At 44.4% G+C, this 20,364-nt stretch overlaps 1 protein-coding gene across 1 annotated transcript in view; it reads right to left on the reverse strand.

Moving 5' to 3' along the window:
• CD247 (CD247 molecule) overlaps positions 1-3,794 on the reverse strand; it is a 68,062-nt gene extending 64,268 nt beyond the window's left edge. Inside the window, exon 1 of the mRNA XM_054974199.1 lies at positions 3,647-3,794. Within this exon, the coding sequence (XP_054830174.1) occupies positions 3,647-3,704 (58 nt within the window). The 5' untranslated portion in view covers positions 3,705-3,794. The remainder of the gene's footprint in view (positions 1-3,646) is intronic.
• Between the last annotated feature and the right edge of the window lie 16,570 nt (positions 3,795-20,364).

Raw genomic sequence — 20,364 nt, forward strand, 5'->3', positions numbered from 1 at the left:
TTGGATAGCCTAGGCAAGTCTGATCTCGTCAGATCTCAGAAACTAGGCAGAGTTGACCTTGGTTAGTAATTGTATGGGAGACCTCCAATGAAGACCAGGGTTGTGGAGGCAGGCAATGGCAAACCAACTCTGTTAGTCTCTTGCCTTGAAAACCCCAGCAAGGGTCACCAAAAGTTGGCTATGACTTGACGGGACACTCCACCACCACCACCCACAAATTAGATTATTTAAAAGCCCACTAGGTGGGAAATAATAGCATATTGTTCTAGAGTGCCATTTCCCCTCCAGTCATTGAGGAGACATTTCCATTGAAAAATAGTTTTAAAATAAAAAGTTGTAGTTTCTTCATGAAGACCTAATGGTACAATTACTGAATTGTTCCGATGACCAAACAATCCCAGCAGACTGTAGATTACCTACCTACCAGCTGCAATCAAAGCCTTATTGGTTACCAACTGGTATATCAAACATCTGCCCATGGTTTTCAGAAGTTTGGGACATTTTTTCATAGAATAATCTATTCACTAGATAATAGTAGCATTGGGTCCCAGAAAATGTTGTTCTTTTACTTATAGTCCATCTTTCTCACTGGGATCCAAAGCAGATTATACAGTATAAGTAAAAAATACAATATAATCAACAGGGTAGGACTTTCACTGAGCAAAGTATAATAGTGAACAACAGTTAGGTCATCAAGTGAAAGAGATACAATAGGGTATGGTAACAGAAATTTGAAAAACAAGCATAAAGCCGAGCATAGTGATCAAATCTTTCTGAAACACGGCATATCTCATTTATATATAATGTTATGGAGCACTAAAATTCTTGAAACCATTTTCTCTTTGGAAGTTTCTTTTTATATTTGCATTTCATCTGCTGTTTTGTTACATAAACATTTTTTTAAAGTAGGGTTTTCCATAAAAACAACAAGAGGAAAAAGAATGAAAACCTTATCAAAGGTTTGTTGACATTTAGGTATATCTTCTGTATGCACATAAAATGAGTATGATCCTTGCATGGATGCAGAGACCATGTGTGGAAGGACCCCATGGGGCTCAGAGCCCTATTTCTCACCTTTCTCCTCTTGCCACATATAATCCTAAACTTGAGTCTCTCTACACAAGTGAAAGATCTTACACTTGTTCTCCCATTGTGGATACACATGCACTGCTAGGGAGACAGAGTACATTAAATATAAGACCACACAGAAAGTCACTTGAGTGTCTCCATGTAAGATGTCTTGTGTAGAGAGACTCTAAATTGAGCAAGTGTATCAGGAAAGCTGGGTTCCCTCCCATTTTTATTGCCCTGGCACTTTACCTGGTAATATACCCAAAAGGGTAGGGGGAGGGCTCAGTGGAGCCATAAAGGGATCCTGCAACACTGTATATCCATGCTATCTTCCCCCATTACAATCTTCCTTTTGAATGTCTCATCTAGATAATCTGAAGAGCTGACCTTCTGAACATACTCCATGTACCTCATTCGCTGTCCATTTCAAAACAACTTTGTATATTACTGCATTTTGAAGGTTTCCGTATTCAGATCTTTTCATTCACAAATCAAGTATAAAGTACCACTCTATCATATAATTTTCACAAGTAATCATATTTAACTACCAATGCAAGTCACGCAGGTTTATCATGTTCACATTTTAAATTACTATATGTGCAGATAAAGAACTTTTTTAAAAAAAATTAAACATTTAAGCCACTTTAGAGTCATGCAGGGAAAAACAAAGATTGATGAATCCTGACCTTTTATATAATATCTAAACATACATTGCAAGAAAAACACCATAGCAGTTACTTACACTAAGTCAACATTTTATCTCCCTTTGTGTTTCTCCTTGCACAATATCTTATACAACCAATTTTTGTGCACTGTAATATACATGATGGAGGAAAGCACTAGCTAAGGCCAAACTACAAGTGACACCTGACACTAGTTGGACACTTGTCAGCTTCCCTCAAGTTTTGATGGGAAATGTAGGCAGCTTGGCAGAATGTTGGACAAGTGACATTTGAAAAGTCCATTGGACAGCAGTCGGATAGCCAAGCTGCAAGACCAGGACGCCTACATCTCCCATCAAAACTTGAGGGAAGCTGACAAGTGTCCAACTAGTGTTAGGCATCACTTGTAGTTTGGCCCTCAGTGTTTTCACAAGATCTTGCAAAAGCGGAACTGCATGAAGTCTGTTCATGCTTCCACTCTGTGCATTGCTCAATCCAAGACTGTGTATGCTTCTGTACATGGTTGAGCTCACTCAGAACTAGTCTCTTCTTTTTGAAAGTTCCTAACTGTCATATTCAGAAGAAAGTCATTAAAACAAACAAAAACACACACTGTAATAAAATTAAAACTTGCTGATTTACAAGCTCCTACATTAAATTTAGGTCAGTAACTTGGCTCAAAATGACTGGAAAATTTAGAGAAAATTAGAGACTGGGAAATTTATGCCTATGAAGTGTTTGTCAGTGTGTTAGTTGCCATAGAAGATTTCCATATGCACATCAATCCTTGCACAAGTGTAAGCACTAAGATTACTCTGCTGTCTGCTTGCACTAAGTGAAAGCTAGTGTATCCCTACTATCTTTTACCAAAAACACTGCACAAGGTATTTCTGATCCAATTACAAAACTAAACTAAATGAAATCACATCTGTGCGCCATCTGCGCATGAAAACCATCTGTGCACACTCCATTTCTCTGTAGGCACTTTTAACAAAGTGTATTAAAGTGCCTTGAGTTCTTGCAGCTGCTGTACAACTGCTTGTGCAAGGGAATTGAACTCACATTTTCCTCTCCGCTCATGTATTACTGGACCCAACCCAATATCTTCATTGCCAGGACAAAAAATATCAAGGAAGACAAAACTTACCTTTTCAGCCTATGCATGTTTATTCAGAAGTTGTTCTATGACCCAATATAATTTATTCCAAGCACACTTAAAATGGCAGCCTTCATTTACAAAAATTGACTAGCTTGCCAGATTGACATGAAGCAGATGCACTGTTACCACTTTCTGGTTAACTTCCTAGGGCTAAATTAAATATAATGCTATATACTCTACAGAAAAGGCCCGCTGTCCACTTATTTGGAAGAAGGGAAAAGTGGGTTCATATTGCTTTCAAGGTGGGTTTCTTCAGAAACCCTTACAGCACAAAACATGATGGTGCTCTCTTCATCACATCTAGAGAAAAGCCGCCACTGATCCCATCAGGAAGACAGCATGTGGAATAAGACACAGCAGCAGATGATTTCAGAGGCAGAGCAGGGTATGCAGGTTGGCAACAGTGCCAGAGGTGATCCCCGCCCCCCACTTTTATGTATAAATATCAACTGAACTGAAAGTGTGGCTTCTGGGCACAGAAACACAGAGACCGAGAATATGGGCCACTGTGCGCCTTTTATTCTCTTTTTACTCCTCACTGGCCTATAATAAAGGTCTGATTTATTTAAAAATACATGAGAGGGGGCTGCAGGGGTTTTGAAATGCAGAGTTTATCCAGGAGAACATATGACACAAGCTCAAATAAAGATCCTCCCTGGTACACAGAGACTGGAGGATTCAACAGAGGCATTTCATTCCTCCATTTCCAAAAGAGTTTGAAATAGTTTCCTAGAATATGAAAAGACAGCCTTACCTGTAATTGGGAGCAAAGCCTGCAGGATGGCAACGACAGCTATACCTTTCCTCTTCATCTTACTCCCCCCCACAAGGTTGCGGGCTTGGGGGAGGTTGGAGGCTGCAATTTAACAGATGGAAGGACAAAAGAAAAAGGCACATCCACCAACTTTGTTCTTCTGATCTCCTCCACAGGAAGTGCAAAGCTCATAAGATCCTTCAGAGTCCACCTGCTGGCAATGTGGTTGAAACACACACTCATCTTTTTGCTCCACAATCAGAAAGCCTTAGAGCTGTGGGTTTATGTCTGATATGAGGGTAGGCTTTGCCATTTATCTCAGTATATTCAGAAATGCATCTGGTAGAAGCTAAACTGGTATATGCTGCATAGTTAAAATGTTCAGGCTGTTATCCTAACCACACTTTATAGTACTGATGAGGAAACAAACATGCCTACAGCACAGCAAATCCCTTAATGTACAAGAACATATACATAGATAGTTGCCAACTCTGGGCTGGGAAATTCATGGAGATTTGGGGGTGGAACCTAGGGAAAGTGGCGTTCGGGAGGGAAAGACCTCATCAGGGCATCTACCTTAGGGTTGCCAGGTACCCCTCACCTCCCTTCGGGAGGGTGGAGTACCTGGGACTTACCTTGTGTCTAGCACAAGGTCTTCCTTTGCGTGTGCTTTGCATGCATGCCTCAGAACTGGCGTGGTGACATCACTGCCTGAAGTGACATCATCGCACCACCCATGGGAACATTTCCACACTTCGTTTGAGGCTGATTTGGGCCCTAAACAGGCCAAAACAGCCCTGTGCAGAGCACGGGAGCACTCACCGGCTGGCATGATGACATCACTTCTGGTAGTGATGTCACCATGCCGGCCACGTAAGCATTCCCGCATTCCATTCGGGGCCAATTTGGCCTGTTTAGGGCCCAAATCAGCCCCAAAGAAAGCGCGGAAACACTCCCACGGACGATGCAACAATGTCACTTCTGGAAATGACGTCACTGTGCCAGTTCAGAGCACGCATGCAGTGCATCCTCCTGAGATGCCTGCTGGTGGTGGGCAACCTCCAAGAGCATGCCCCCTCCCGCTGATTGCTGGCTGATTGGTGGATGAGGGGGGAAATCCCCGGGAGTTTGCCTGCCACCGGCGGGCACCTGAGAACCCTAATCCACCCTCCAGAGCAGCTTCTTCAAAGGCACTGATCTCTATAGTCTGGAGAGCAGTGGTATTTCAGGAGAACTCCAGGCCTCAACTGAGTTGCAATAAACAGTGGAAATAGTGAATATTTTCTGAATCTTGGCATAGATCTGCACTTCTTCTGAAGGAGAAAACTGAAAGCTGAAGTTTTTTTAAAAAAAAAAAGCTATGAAGCTTTTAAAACTGTAGCCTGGATGTAATGTTTAGAGGTGATTGCTGGTGGCTGAAGCCGATTGCATGAAAAGCAACCAGAAATAGAATTGATCAGTTCAGCTTTGAATCAATGATTGATAAGAAAGGAAATGGCAAGAAATCCAAGTCCAAGACAAAAATATTCCAGGGTTGATATACCACCAAATGGTATCAAGGTTGAAAGAACAAAGGTTAAGAGAAAAAACAGAATTTGAATTATTAATATCTGGAGATCAGAAGCATCTGTTAGGAAAAATTTACAGAATTTTATTGCTATATCACACAGAAATGGAGCAAGTTAAAAACTGCAAGATAAAATGGATGGAAAATTTTGGAGAAACTATTCCGATGAATCTATGGGAAGACCTATGGACTAAGGATATAAAATTTACAAGCTGTCAGTTATTAAGAGAATTGATACAAAATGTTTTTTAGATGGTACACTACTCCCAAAGACATTGCAAGAATTAGTAAGGGTTATAGTGGACAGTGCTGGAAGCGTCAATGCACAGATGCAACATTTTATCATGTGGTGGACATATAAGAAAACACAAAAATATTGGATAAAAATACATGAAGAGATGCAGATCTTCAGACATAGATTTGAGTTAAACCCAAAAAGCATGTTATTAAATATCCTGCCAAATAATTTCAGAAAAGAACAAGGAGACCTCTTCCATTACATGGTGACAGCAGCAAGAGTGCTATACGCAGCAAAATGGAAAGCAGATATGTGCCCTGACGTGTCAGAGTGGATAGATAGGATTTATGAATATGTATCAATGGCCAAATTGACTACTTATGTACATAATAGACCAATAGCTGAATTCTGGGAAAAATGGAAAAACTTTTTGACGATTTAGGCAAAAAGTAAGAAGAACTGATAATTACCAGGAGCATTTTGTGAGCAGAGTCTGGAGAGGGATAGCATCACACACACCATGACATCACTAGACATGGTGGAGAGGCGGTATGTAAGATGAATGAATGAATGTATGAATTCTAGTTGAGTAGCTGGAAATGACTTTGTTGCAGATGTGGCAATATTCTCCCCCTCCCCTTCCGCTGCTCCATAGAATGAGAGTGGGAGCTGGAGCACAGGAGTGAGATGTTGCTTGTTGCAGCGAGCAACCTGGCAACCTATATTGGTGATCCTCCCAAATACAGTTTCTCCTTGTGGAAGCTGCCCAAGGGTTCAAAACTCAAAAACTGTTTTGTTTTCAGCCTGCCTTGTAAACCATGGAGGGAGGTGAGGAGGTGAGGCCAGGTGGTTAAAATAAATTTACGTGCCTCAGCCAGGTTTTTCCTTTGAATGTTGGGAGACCTGAGCTGCTGATTAGACATGGGCACGAACGGGGGGGAAATCCCGAACAGGTTGTTCAGTGTTCATTCCTGACGATGAACACGAACAAACAAACGGGACCAAACATATCCCATTACCGAATGTGTTCAGTGTTCATCAGCGCCAGAGTGGCTCCCTTAGCACTTAGAGAGTCCATATTCACAGGGAATGTGCAGCAAGCTCTTCTCCAGCCACCACCCAAGTTTGGTCAAGATTGCAGTATGGATCTCGGAGTTATACATTCCCAAATTCGACACCCCCAGGAAACTCCCAATCAACACAAATGGAGCCACCCTCCCCAGTTCACTTGTGCCCCGTGTGGTGGTCCTGAAGGCATGCGGCCTCCCCTCTCAGGGACAGGGGGTCTGGCCACTTGCCGGTGGCACCCCCCCTTGTGCCCGCCCACCAGGACCGCGGGTGGGAGGAAAATTATCCACTTATGCAGTAAGGTGGGCGAAGACTGCAGCCATCAGGCCTGGTGGTCTCGGGGAGGTGGTGGCGTGCTGCCTCCCCTCAGGGGGTGGGGGGTCTGGCCACTCATGGGTGGCACCCCCCATGTGCCTGCCCGCCAGGCCTGCGGGGGGAGGCAGACAACGCATCCGCTTGTGCAGCAAGGTGGGTGAAGACTGCTGCCACCGGGCCTGGTGGGCTCGGGGAGGCGGTGGCATGCCACCTTCCCTCAGGGGGCAGGGGGTCTGGCCAGTCACTGGCGACATCCCCCATGTGCCCAGCTGTCAGGCCTCCAGGTCGGAGGCAGACAAAGCATCCGCTTGTGCAGCAAGATGGGTGAAGACTGCGGCCACTGGGCCTGACGGGCTCAGGGAGGCATTGGCCTCCCCTCAGGGGGTGGGGAGTCTGGCCACTTGCCGGCGGCACCCCCCATGTGCTTGCCTGCCAGGCCTCCAGTTCAGAGGCGGACAAAGCATCTGCTTGTGCAGCAAGGTGGGTGAAGACTGCTGCCACCGGGTGGTCAGGGAGAGGAGGACCCAGAGGTTCCAGGCGCAGTGACGAGCCGCACCTGGAAGATCCTGCGAGGGGGGTGGGAAGACCCCGATTCAGCGGCTGCAGGCATCACCCACCTCCCTGCCATAACAGAAATGAGGGGATGGGGCAGTGCAAGTGTTGGAGAAGGGACTCGTGGCAGTACCCAAGAGGGAGAGGAGGAAAGAGGGAACATGAAGTGGTCAGGGAGAGGGGGACCCAGGGGTTCCAGCCAGGGCAACAAGCCATACCTAGAAGATCCTGCAAGAGAGATGGGAAGTTCAGCGGCTGCTGGCATCAACCACCTCCCTGCAATCACAGAAAGGACGGGTCAGGGTGGTGCAAGTGGTGGAGAAAGGTCGTGGCAGTACCTGAGAGGGAGAGGAGGAAAGTCGGAACATGAAGTGGTCAGGGAGAGGGGGGCCCAGGGGTGCCGGGCGTGGCAATGAGCCGCACCTGGAAGATGCTGCAACAGGGCCTGGAAGACCCTGATCTGTCAGCGGCTGCTGGCATCACCCACCTCCCTGCCATCATGGAAAGGAGGGGACGGGGTGGTGCAAATGGTGGGGAAGGGACTCATGGCAGTACCTGGGAGGGAGAGGTATGAATTGGGAACTGGAAAGCTCCCAAGCAAGAGGTAGTTGGGAGGGGTCGGAGTGGTCCCAGAGAGGAAGAGGAAGAAATAGGGCAGCAGTGGCAGCTGCCATTGCCCACCTTCTTGCCTTTGCGGAAAGGACGGGAGTCGTGGCCCGGGACATATTTCCCCCCGGCTCAAAGGGGTCCAGTCAGTCCCATTGATAGGGGAGCTGCCATGCTGTGCAACCGACTTTATCCATATATGGTACAATCTGCTGTGCAATCGCAACCGAGCCATCCCTCGTGACCAAGGAGGGAGCAGTAACAGGATAGTCCCTCATGAAGCAGCGGCTGACATGACCTGCCGTACTGCCTTTGCGGAAAGAAGAGGATGGGCAGGACAGGAGAGGTCGTTCATAAGGGTCGGAGTGGTTTCACAGAGGGAGAGGTAGAAAGAGGGATCAGCAGCCCTGAGAAATGAGGGGGACCAGAGCAGTTCCACACCGCTCTGAGACACCTCACCTATGCAGGTAGTACTGGCACTATAACAGTTTGGGCAGCACCGCCAGACACCAACCACCTTCCTGCCTTTGCAAAAAGGAGGGGATGGACGGGACAGGAGACATTGCTTGGATGAGTCAGAGTGGTTTCAGAGAGGGAGAGACAGAAACAGGACAGCAGCAGCAGCTGACATCGGCCATCTTCCTGCCTTTATGGGAAGGACATGAGTTGAGGGATCCATTCCCCCCTGCTCAGAGGGCACAGCATTTGCAATGGATAGGGGCACCGTGCAGCTCAACTATATGTGCAACAGCTCCTGAGCTGTTGCGCCAGTGCCCAAAGGAGGCTGCCGCCAGCATCACCCACTTTCCTGCCTTCGCAGAAAGGAGGTGTCATGTTGATTTGGCTGTGCCTGGAAGGCCTATCAAGGTCTCGGAAGCCTGTTAGCAGTGGGAGTGGGCCTGGGTAAACCTGACCCAAATGTGCCAGCCCTAATTCGAGATACCTGCAGGACTCGATGGGCAAGGGTGCACGGCGATGGCATGGAGAACCAAGGGGCAAGATGCTTTACTAGCCTGCGGAACCCCACATGTTCCACAGTGGATATGGGCAAGCCATGTATGGCAATTGTCTCTGCCAAGACGCGAAGGCCCGCCTCCTGTGCCCTCAACCTCGCCGTTGTAAGCAGCACTGTCCCAGACCTCAAGGGGACAACCTTCATGAGCGTGGCCTGTTGGAGTGCTCCACTCTCACCAGTATCACCCTCAGGGCAAGGTGACCCTCCCACTGATCCCCGCTCAGAAGAGCTGGTCGCCCCCGTTCTCCCCCCAACAGATGTTTCGCTGGGCGAGGACAGAGACCACAGGCTCGGGTGGTGCATCTTCAGATGCTGAGTCAGGGCCGTCGATGACAGGTGCTTCGGGTTTTTGCCCCTGCACACCAGGACATAACAGGCACGGCAACGAACCACATGAGGGTCATTAGGAAGGGCCCGAAAGTGCCTCCACATGGAGGCGTTGAAACGTAGACCACTAACTGTCCCAGGGGAAGGAGGACGAATGGTTACATACTGCGCTGTGGAGCTGGCCATGGACGACGGGGTGAGGGGTGGAACTGCAGGCGGGGACACCACCGAGAGTTTGGGATGGGGACGGGAGGGATCTTTCATAAAACACAAACCATTCCTCCAGGGATCTGTCACCCACCCCCTCCTCAAAATGTTGAGAGAGATCCTCTCCCCCCAGCAGAAAGACCTCTTTGGCCACCTCCACAGCCCCCACAGGTGAATTTGGGGGAGCAGGAGGACCCACGAGCCACACCCAGTACTGCTTTCCACAACTGAACCAGGAGGACTGCCATAGCACTTCACCCCATGACCATCCTTGGCGGCCAACACAACAGGAAGACTCATTGTGCCACCAAACTAGAATTAAGGAGGACAGAAAAGGAGAGAACACTGTGAGCCCTTAGCCAAGGTGCCCAGTGAGCTTGGCCCCAGGGCCTGGCAGCAGCCCTGGAACCAGAGGGAGGGGTTGGAGCCCTAGCCCAACACTCCCAGAGACCTGACCAGATCAGGCACTAATAATCAGGGTGAGCCCTCAGCCGAGGTGCCCACTGAGCTTGGCCCCAGGGCCTGGCAGCAGCCCTGAAACCAGAGGCCTCAGCACTAGCCCAGCACACCCACGAGCCTGACCACCATATCAGGCACTGTCTGATACTGATACTAATAATAATAATAATCAGGGTGAGCCCTCAGCCGAGGTGCCCACTGAGCTTGGCCCCAGAGCCTGGCAGCAGCCCTGGAACCAGAGACTGAGGCTAGAGCACTAGCCCAGCACACACACAAGCCTGACCACCAGATCAGGCACTGTCTGATACTGATACTAATAATAATAATAATCAGGGTGAGCCCTCAGCCGAGGTGCCCACTGAGCTTGGCCTCAGGGCCTGGCAGCAGCCCTGGAACCAGAGGGAGGGGGTAGAGCCCTAGCCCACCACTCCCAAAGACCTGACCAGATCAGGCACTAATAATCAGGGTGAGCCCTCAACCGAGGTGCCCACTGAGCTTTGCCCCAGGGCCTGGCAGCAGCCCTGGAACCAGAGGGGATAGCTCCCTATCCCACCCACCACACTCAGAAAAAAGCCCAGCTCCAATGCACTCTCCCTCTCTCTCCTCCAAAACGCTATTAACAGCTCTGTCCCACTCCACAGCTTGCTGAAAGTGAAACCAGAACTGGGAGCACAGTGCCCTTTTATAAGCTGAGGACTCATTGAGAAATGCAGGAGGCCTGTGGTTGGCAGTCAGAGCTGCCTATCAGGGTTTGTAGGGATAAGATTGGAGTTCCCATGGCCACAGAACACCCCCCTCCTCCCTCCCTCCCCCCTGGTGTCTGCTCCCATGTTACCAATTGTAACCGATTTGCAGCTCCACGCTTTGAAGGAAGACCTGCCTCTCACTGGTCTGGTAAGTGGGTTGCAGGAGGTGGGAGATGGGAGCAGGGGATACCCCACCTTGGGCAGGGGAATGGCAAGCCTAATGCTCCCCCATCTCACTGAACTGGATTCAGTGTGCCTGGGGTTCTTTCCCTTGTACTGGAAAATGATGGTTTTCCAGCACAAAAAGAAGAAGCACAAAACACTCTAAAGTCAAAATTTTCCCTTTTGTAGGTTTCAGCAGACCTCGTGAAACTTACAAACAGGTGGTTTTTGGTTTCAACACATGCCCTGGCTCTTCTTTCATGCTGGAAAATGATATCATTTTCCACCAGAAGGGAGTGAACACCAGGTGCACCGGAGGCAGTTTAGCAGAACAGGGAAGTGTGGGAGTGATTGAGTGCACATGTGATAGGTAAACACCCCGCTGCCCCTCACCCCCAGTCCACTACACATCCGCTTTGGCCCCTGGCAACTCCATTCAGTGATCTTTGAGTTCTTCTTACTCCCCACAAAATTTACCTCTTGGCAGCGAACCCAAAGCCTCTACACTCACTAGAATATCTAGCAACTGAGAAGGTGTATATTTTGAAACAGATCTAGTTCCCCAAAATTATAGGAGGCTGTGAGGGTTCCCTCAGTTGGAAGAAAAGGCCTGTCACAAAGGCACAGAAGGTGAACAATGTAAGAAAGGTGCTTACAAATAAAGTATTTCATCACAGACCAGACTTAAATAAGGGCCAAGCTACACATGACGAATGACACTTGAACGGCAAGTGTATTTCTCCCTGTTCACTTGCCCTCCACTCAATCCACTTGCCGTTCAAGTGTCATTCGTCATGTGTAGCTTGGCCCTGAGTCTTAACAACTCAGACATTTAGTTCAGCATCTATTCTGTGCAACGGTAAATTTTAAAATATACATGCATTTAAATTAATTAACATGTGCAAATAGGGTGTCACCTCTTGTGGTGAGGAAAAAAGCTGTCAATGTTCATTTGCATGGCAATTCATTTAAATGTATGTGCATTTTAAACTGTCCCTTGTGGAATATTAGTGCTGAGATACGGGGGGGGGGGGGGAAACAATCACTCATCACAGAAAAAGCAGTCAGGCTAGCATAAACGGGTCCACTTTGAAGAACCCCTATATGGAAATGAACAAAGACAATATTCTCACCTCTGTAGGTGCCCGTATTCCAGAAACTGACAACTTCTACCTCTTTAAGAATGCCAAGGTACACAGAAGTCTCAGGGCTGCAACTTCTCCCATTGCATTGAAGAGAAAGAACTGCTCTTTTTCATGGAACAGAAGTTCTACCCATTTGGGGGAATGGCCAGTTCAGTGCTCTGGGACCAATACACTGTATTATCATAGGTAAGATGGCCACCTCTCTCAGAAGGGAGAGCACAAGGGGAATACCTTGGCTACAGTATTTGAATAAATTAATTTAAATGTATGCCATTTGAAAATGGGCCATTTAATTAGCACTGAGATAAATTTTAAATAATAGCAGAAGGAAAGACATCAAAGTTGGATCCAGTAATTCTAGACAAAGATTTGCAATACTTGATAAAAGGCTTTAAGACCAATTAGATGGAACATCATTTTAATTCTTCAGTATGGTTGCTTCAGGCAATAGTGAACTGCTGACCCTGAAAGGCCAGCACGAGCAGAGAGAACTGAAGGAAAAATAAACTTTAGCCTCTTTTTAGCCTGACTTTTACTTACTTACTTACTGGATTAACTTGCTGGTATATAAATACACACAGGCCATTGTTCTATAAAATATAGCCTTACATTATAAAAAATCCTTTTCATCTCACAGGAAGGAAGGGCAGTTCCACAATTTCCAGAGAGCCAGCATGGTATAGTGGTTAGAACAGGACTTGAGAGACCAGGTTGAGATCCCTACTCTGCCATGGAAGAGACAGTAAGTTACTCTCTCTTGACCCAACCTACCTCACAGGGTTGTTGTTGAAGATAAATCAAAGGAGGGGAGAATGATGCTGTAAGCAACTTCGTGTCCCCCCACTGGGGAGAAAGGCAGGATGTATATTTATAATTGAGAAAGGGGTTAAAATTCTAAGCATGCGCCACTACTACTAGCTTGCCTGTTCTCACACATGCCAGACACGTAGACACACAATCAAGATATCAGTATAAAACATGTCTAGTACTTAACACAGGAGAAAATAGTCAGGGTAACAGGGTAGCAAGTCATGACAAAAATGAGCATTACATGTAGAAGAAATTCATATTATGAGTTTCTTATTTGCAAACTACTTCAGATTCACTAACTGTGACAAAAGAAAAAATCAGCATTGTTCAAAATAAAATGCAACAAGAGCAGAGGGTGTTTAAAAGGGCTTTTTTCCTTTTTTAAAAAATAAATATTTTATTGATTTTCCATACAGATAGAAAGTAAGAAAAAAGAGTGAGAGAGGAAAGCAAGCAAGAGAAAAATATACACAAAGATTTCATTAGGCTTGCTTATATCAACATTCTAGTTCTCCACATCTCATACTTTATCCTAATACAGTTGACTGTGATTTTTGATATTTCGTACCATATTGCCTTACTACATTTTAGTATCTATATTTATCTTTAATCCATTTGTAGAAAGGAGCCCATGGCACAAAGAAGTCTTCCTCCATATGTCCTTTCATTACTGAAGTTAACTTGTCCACTTCCACAGTGTCCATTATCTTCACTACTAATTCCTCTTGCTGAGGTATTATTTGACGTTTCCAGTAAAACGCTAATAAAATTCTGGCCACTGTTACATGAATTGTGAAGTGCTTCTGTTCTTTGTTAATATCTAAACTACAAACGGGCACCACAGGATAAGCAACAAGAAACTATAAACAATACCGGTGTACAAGAACTACAAGGTTCCACAATCTCATAAGAATCTTTTAAAGTATTTTTTTAGTGTTTTGAAGTGGAAAGTGCTAATCTAGTGCATACAATACAGCTACAGCTACTCTCAGCTACAGCATCTACGCTGGACTATTGGAATTGGAGGCCACTTTTTTGGCAATTGTGCAATATACTGGGAATTTTCTCCCTTACATGCTCGTGGACTTCTAAAGTTTACCAGTTGGACTTACATATTTATGATTGCACTTTACCAGTTGGATCGGTTTGCATGTTAATTGTTCTTATATTATTTATTGTATGCACTATATTAGCACTTTTGCACTTTAAAATACTAAAAAAATACTTTAAAAGATTCTTATGAGATTGTGGAATCTTGTAGTTCTTGTACACCGGTATTGTTTATAGTTTCTTTGTTAATATCTGGCATACAGTTTAGCAAGAATGTCTCTGGTTTGAGGGGAATTGAGATCTGTAAGATAGTTTGCAATATTGTGTGCACTATTATCCAAAATCTATGCACCTCCTTACAGGACCACCACATATGAAAAAATGTCCCTGTATGTTTCCCACACTTCCAACTCTTATTTGACATGTTTTTTTACATTTTAGCAAGTCTATCCAGTGTTAGATACCATCTGTAAAACATCTTATATAAATTCTCTTTCAGTGTGACAGACTTAGTTATTTTAACATTCATTTTCCATATCTTGTTCAATTGTACTGAGTCAATATTATATCCAAAGTTCTGTGCCCATAAAATTTTACATTTTCCCACCCCCTCATTCATCTTCTTTGCATTAAAAATAAGTACATTTTCTTAATCAATTTTTCATCTGAGTTACATAACAGTTTTTCGAAGTCTAAATAAAAGCCTCCCATTTTTTAATCTATTGTATCTAGATTCAATCTGTGCTCTTGCCCACCAGTCTAAATTAATGCCTTGATTCTGTAATTCCTCTTTTGTTTTTAACACTCCTTTATAATCCCAAAGTTCTTTATATCTGATAATCTTGTCTGGGAGAAATACATTTGGTTGTGTAAATGCTTCTAATGGGGAGACTCATTGTGGAATTTTCAAATATATTTGCGGTATGACTCCTTCCCATATTGTTATAAGAGATTTTCTTATCAAATGATTTTTGAAATATTTATGTCCAGTTGTTTTTCTGTACCACAAACACATGCCATCCTAACTGTAGGTCATGTCCTTCAAGAGCTAAGAGTCTTGGATTTTCCAGTAGGATCCAATCTATCATCCACACTAGACAACACGCTTGGTAATAAGTAGACATGGGCATGAACCAAAAAAATTTAACAAACCGGTGGTTTGTGGTTCAGTGCCGCCGACAAACCCGAACTAGCGAACTGCAATGAACTTTTCCCGTTGCCGAACCATTTCAAAGTTCGTGGTTAGTGGGCCTCAGAACGGCCCCTGTTGGACTTAGAGAGCCCATATTCACGGAGAGTGTTTAGCAGGCTCTCCTCCAACCAGCATCCAAATTTGGTCAAGATTGCAAGAGGGATCTTGGAGTTATACCCTCTCCAATCCGAAGCCCCCTGGAAAGTCCCACTCGATACAATTAGAGCCACCAGTTGACGTTGGCCCAGTGTACAAGGGGTGTACTTGAAGGTGGGCCACCTCCCCTCTAAGAGGCAGGGGGTCTGGCTGCTTGCCGGCAGCACCCCCCATGTGCCAGGCCTCAGAGGAGTGCATTCTTATTCCTGGTGCAGGCTGGAAAGTGGGTGATGATGACGGCTGCCAGGCCTGGTGGGCATGGGGAGGTGGGGGGTCTTGGAAGTGGGAAGATCCCCCAGCAACCGCAGGGCCTCATCTGAGGGTCCCATTGAGGGACATTCACCCTGAAAGAGTGTGCAGACTGCTGTGGCAGAGGCTTGTCCGCTCCCCCTGTATCACAGTGGAGGCTGTCGCCAACAACACTCACCTTCCTGCCTTCGGGGAAAGGACGTGACTGGTCGTGGCATTACCCATTCACCCCTGCCCGGAGGGGACAGCCGCTGCTGTTGACAGGGGATGCCATGCTGTACAATTTTATGTGCAACAGCAGTGGAGCTGCCCCTCATGGCCAAAATCCAAGCTCAATTAAACTCTCTCTGTTTCTCTCCCCAAAGGTTAGCAAGTAGCAAGCAACAGCTCTGTCACACTCCACTGCTCGCTGAAAGTGAAACCCAGCATGGGAGCCCAGTGCTTTTTATAAGCTGAGGTCCCATTGAGCAACACAAGAGGTCTGTGGTTGGCCGTCAGAGCTGCCTATCAGGGTTTGCAGGGATGAGATTGGAGTGCCCATGGCTACAGAACACCCCCTCCCCCTCCCTCCCCCGGGTGTCTTCTCCTAGGTTCTAACCACTTTGCAGCTCCATGGTTGGAAGGGAAACCTGCCGATCAAGGTAAGCTGGGCTTCCATTCGGGTTTCCAGGGCAACAGAAGGAGTGCACACAGAGTTCAGGCATCCCCCCGGCTCCTTTTCCAAGGGAATTGATTGATGGTGCCTGACTGTCTGGCTTCACGAACCGCGGAAGAACGCACCAAACCATGCCTCTAATGAACGCTGGTTCGTTGGCCATGGACGCTCATGAACCGCTGGATCATGAACGGACGATCGGGCAGTTTGTGGGTTCTTTTGGTTCGTAATACGGTTCGTGCCCATGTCTAGTAATAAGTTTTCCAGTCGGGTAAGGCAATGCTCGCATTCTCTTTCAAACCATGCAGTGTTTTCAATTTGATTCTTGGTTTCTTTCCTTGCCAAATAAATTTGGATATCGTTTTGTTTAGTTCCTCAAAAAATGATTTATTAATACTTATAGGGACGGTTTGATAAAAAAAATATTATATGTGGCAATATATCCATTTTAATAGTTGCAATCCTTCCCATCAGCAAGAGTTGTAATCCTTTCCATCTCTCCAAATCTCCTTTTATTTCTTGCAGGAGTTTCATATAGTTGTCTTTCATTAGTGAACTACATTTAGAAGTCAACTGTATTCCAAGATATTTTACTTCCTTTTCTAATTGGAATCCTGTCAATCCAGTTAACTCCATCTTTTGCTGTGTAGTCATATTTTTAGTTATCACTTTTGTTTTTTGGTAGTTAATCTTCATTCCTGCCATCCGCCCATATTCCTTTATATGCTTCATTAATTGTTCTATTGATTCCAGTGGTTCCTCTAATATAAATAGCAGGTCGTCTGCAAATGCTTGTAATTTATATCTATGTCCTCTAACAGATGCTCCTTTTATTATGGGATCTTTTCTTATAGTTCTTGCCAATATTTCCTGCCTCAGAATAAATATTAATGGTGAGAGTGGGCAGCCTTGTCCCTTTTTCTATCAATATCGGCTCTGTCAGATCATCATTAAAAATTATTTTTGCTTTCTGTTTCTTATATATAGCTTCAATAGCATTTATTAATTCTGTTCCAAAGTCTAATTCTTTCATCTGCTCAATAAAAAATTGCCAATTAACATTATCAAAGGCTTTTTCAGCATTAAGAATATCATTGCCATCTTTTTTTCAGGGTGGGCCTCATAATACTCCAATAGATTTAAAGCAATTCTAATATTATTTCTCAGTTGTCTTTTGGGAGGGAAACCTGTCTGATCTGGATGTATTATATCAGGTAGTATTTTTTTAAATCTTGTAGCTAATATTGTAGCAAATATGTTATAGTCACAGTTAAGCAGGGAGATGGGTCTATAGTTCTTGATCTCCTTCGCATCTGTTCCTTCTTTATGTATTAAAGAGATTGTTGCCTCTGTCCATGATTCAGGTACGGATGTTCCTTCTAGTACTGTGGCAATCATCTTTTTGCATGGTACAGTAATAACATCTTCTAGAGCTTTATAGTATTCTGCTGGAAGTCCATCTGGGCCAGGGTTTTTTCCATTGTTTTGTTTCTGTATTGCCTCTACGATTTCCATCACTGTAAATGGATCATTCAACCGTTTTCTTTTCTCTTCTGCTAATTTAGGTAGTTCTTGATTTTGTAGATATCGCTTTTGAGTTTCTACTGAAATCTCCTATTTTCTGTATAGCTGTTTATAAAAATTCTACACCACTTTTTTCATTTCATCTGTCCGCGTCTTTTCTCTCTGTCTCATCATACAAGCAGTGAATATATCTCTTTACTTTTTCCTTTCTAAGCTTATAGGCTAGCCATCTCCATGATTTATTTGCATGTTCAAAATAATTTTGCTTGGCAAACTTAATATTTTGTGCAATCTCTTCCATCAATAGTAAACTAATTTGACTCTGTAAAGCCTTAATATTACTTTTTAGATTTACATTAGAGGGATCCTTTTTGAAATCTTTTCCCTTTTTTTCCAGGTTTCCCATTATCTCCTTATATCATTGTTGCTTCTCCCTTCTTTGTTTTGCTCCATATCTTATGGCCAATCCTCTAAAATATGCTTTACTTGCATCCCAGACAATATTCATGTGTGTTTCAGGATTTATATTTTGTGGAAATAATGTTTCATTTCCTCTTTAACATCATTTAAAAATTTTTTATTCCTCAGTAGTTGTGTATTCAACTTCCATCTAAATTTCCTTGTTGTTTCTGCTATTTTCAGTAGTAAGGGATTGTGATCTGCATACGTTCTGGGAAGTATAACCACATCTCTAATTTCTTGTACTAAACCTGTGGAGATCCAACACATGTTGATTCTGGACCAGGACTTATGACAGTCTGAGTAAAATGTGTAATCTCTTCCTGTTGGGTTCCTTGCTCCCCATACATCAATCAATTTATATTCTTCCACCAGTCTAAGAAAGGATCTTGAGAGAACCTAAAAGGGCTTTTTTCCCCAAGGACCATCCAGTAAAGTGTATTGCATTTTTTATTTATTGTTTATTGACAATTTCAGTTTATAAGGACTGATGTAAACCACTTAACCACTGGGCTGATGCTTGTGAGCTGCCCCTATATATGCATGTGTTTTCTTATTGCTCATACTTGGGTTCTTCCATCTGGTTGTCAGATTCCACATTCTTTCTTCTATACCATTACTAAGAGAACAGCAGTTGTGTCTCATATTTGGATAAGTTAATGCTTGAAAATATGGTCAACTGGTTTACCAATGTAGTTTAAAAAATCAGGCCAGAAATTTAGTGGTTGGTTGCTAGAGGTATATTCTTCAAACAAGACAATTTTTTCCTGCTGTTTGGAAGATCATGATGGGAATAGCAGGCACTTCCTAGAGCACTAAGCAAATACTTTATTGTCGTCTGATCTGTTATTCTTAATAGAACTTTATTTCCAGTTCAAAGAAGTAAGAATGATAGTGCTGTACAATTCACTACTGGACAACATTGCTGCACCTTTAATAGCAGAGCAGCAAGGAGAATTTCATTAGATGGACCTTCTCCCAAAATTAGATTAATTTTTCATTTGGCCAGTTTAAAAAAAGTTTGGTGTTCTGAAGCTTGACACAAATCACATCTCTTGTGTTCTAGGAGATTGGGATGGTCTGGGAAAAGATACAAAATAAAAGGTATCCCTTGAAATAAAGGACATCTGGCAAACTGTAGTGCTGCATGATTACAAGAAGATATAACTACCAAACTTTTCTTTCTCTACTGCTAGCAACAGCAGTCATACTGTATGTAATCCAAAGAAAATGACTTGATCCAGCTTCTGAACTGCTAAATTGAGTTTGGCATGGCCTACAGGGAGCATTTCAGTATATTCAGACTAGGAATTAAAGTGCACCTGTTAGTGACAGTAAGCGAGGACATTTTCCTATATAGGTTATATTTCTCCAGACAGCTATACCATGATGCAGTTTGACTGGATATTCGTATATTGTGGCAGTCCTACTATTATGGAACACTGTGAGTCTCTCAACACAATAATTTTGATTTGTGTTCTTCATATGCTGGGAGATGCAATGTTAGCCAGGAAGCATAGTTTTAAATGACAGAGCAGGTGGAGATCATTCTGGAGGAGATGGAGTCTCTCACAGTCCTCCATCACCGCTGCGTCTCTCCTTCCGGGGCCTTTGCCCCGCTGAGGCTCAGTTAATTTGAAATTTTAAACAGCAAGGGTGGCAGGGTAAAAGCTCTGGAAGGGGAGACAGTCTGGCACATTAGAGGCGGCAGAGGACTGTGAGAGAATCCATCCCCTCCGGAGCAATCTCTGCCAGCTCTTTCTTTCAAAACTACGCTTCCCAGCTAATATTGCACCTCCCTACACTTGACAATCACGCACTCAGGCATCTCGTATAGATAGACTCTGGGTTAGCCTGCACTAGCAAGGATTCTACTCATTATAGAAGAGGAAGTAATGCCTTCTCCTACTTATACTCTGGTCCCAGTTATCAAGGACAGAAGCAGGTAAGTTCTTGTTCTCTAATAACAGGGCTTTGAGTCAAGTAAATATTGACTCAAAATCCGGTAAGTCAAACAAGTAAATACCCTTGTTCCTTATAACAGTTTGCATTCCCTGGAACATGGAAGCAATATCATAAGGTGATGGGAGAACCAAACCAGTCTTCCACATGAAGGCTAAAGGAGCCCAACTGCCTGGGAAAGACAGGCAGCATACTATACTGGTGTACTCAGTAATGTTTAACATAGAACTGTTGACACTAGCAATTTGGTGTGG

This window comes from Eublepharis macularius, chromosome 3 (assembly GCF_028583425.1).
Source record: "Eublepharis macularius isolate TG4126 chromosome 3, MPM_Emac_v1.0, whole genome shotgun sequence".
In the NCBI taxonomy this organism is placed as follows: Eukaryota; Metazoa; Chordata; class Lepidosauria; order Squamata; family Eublepharidae; genus Eublepharis; species Eublepharis macularius.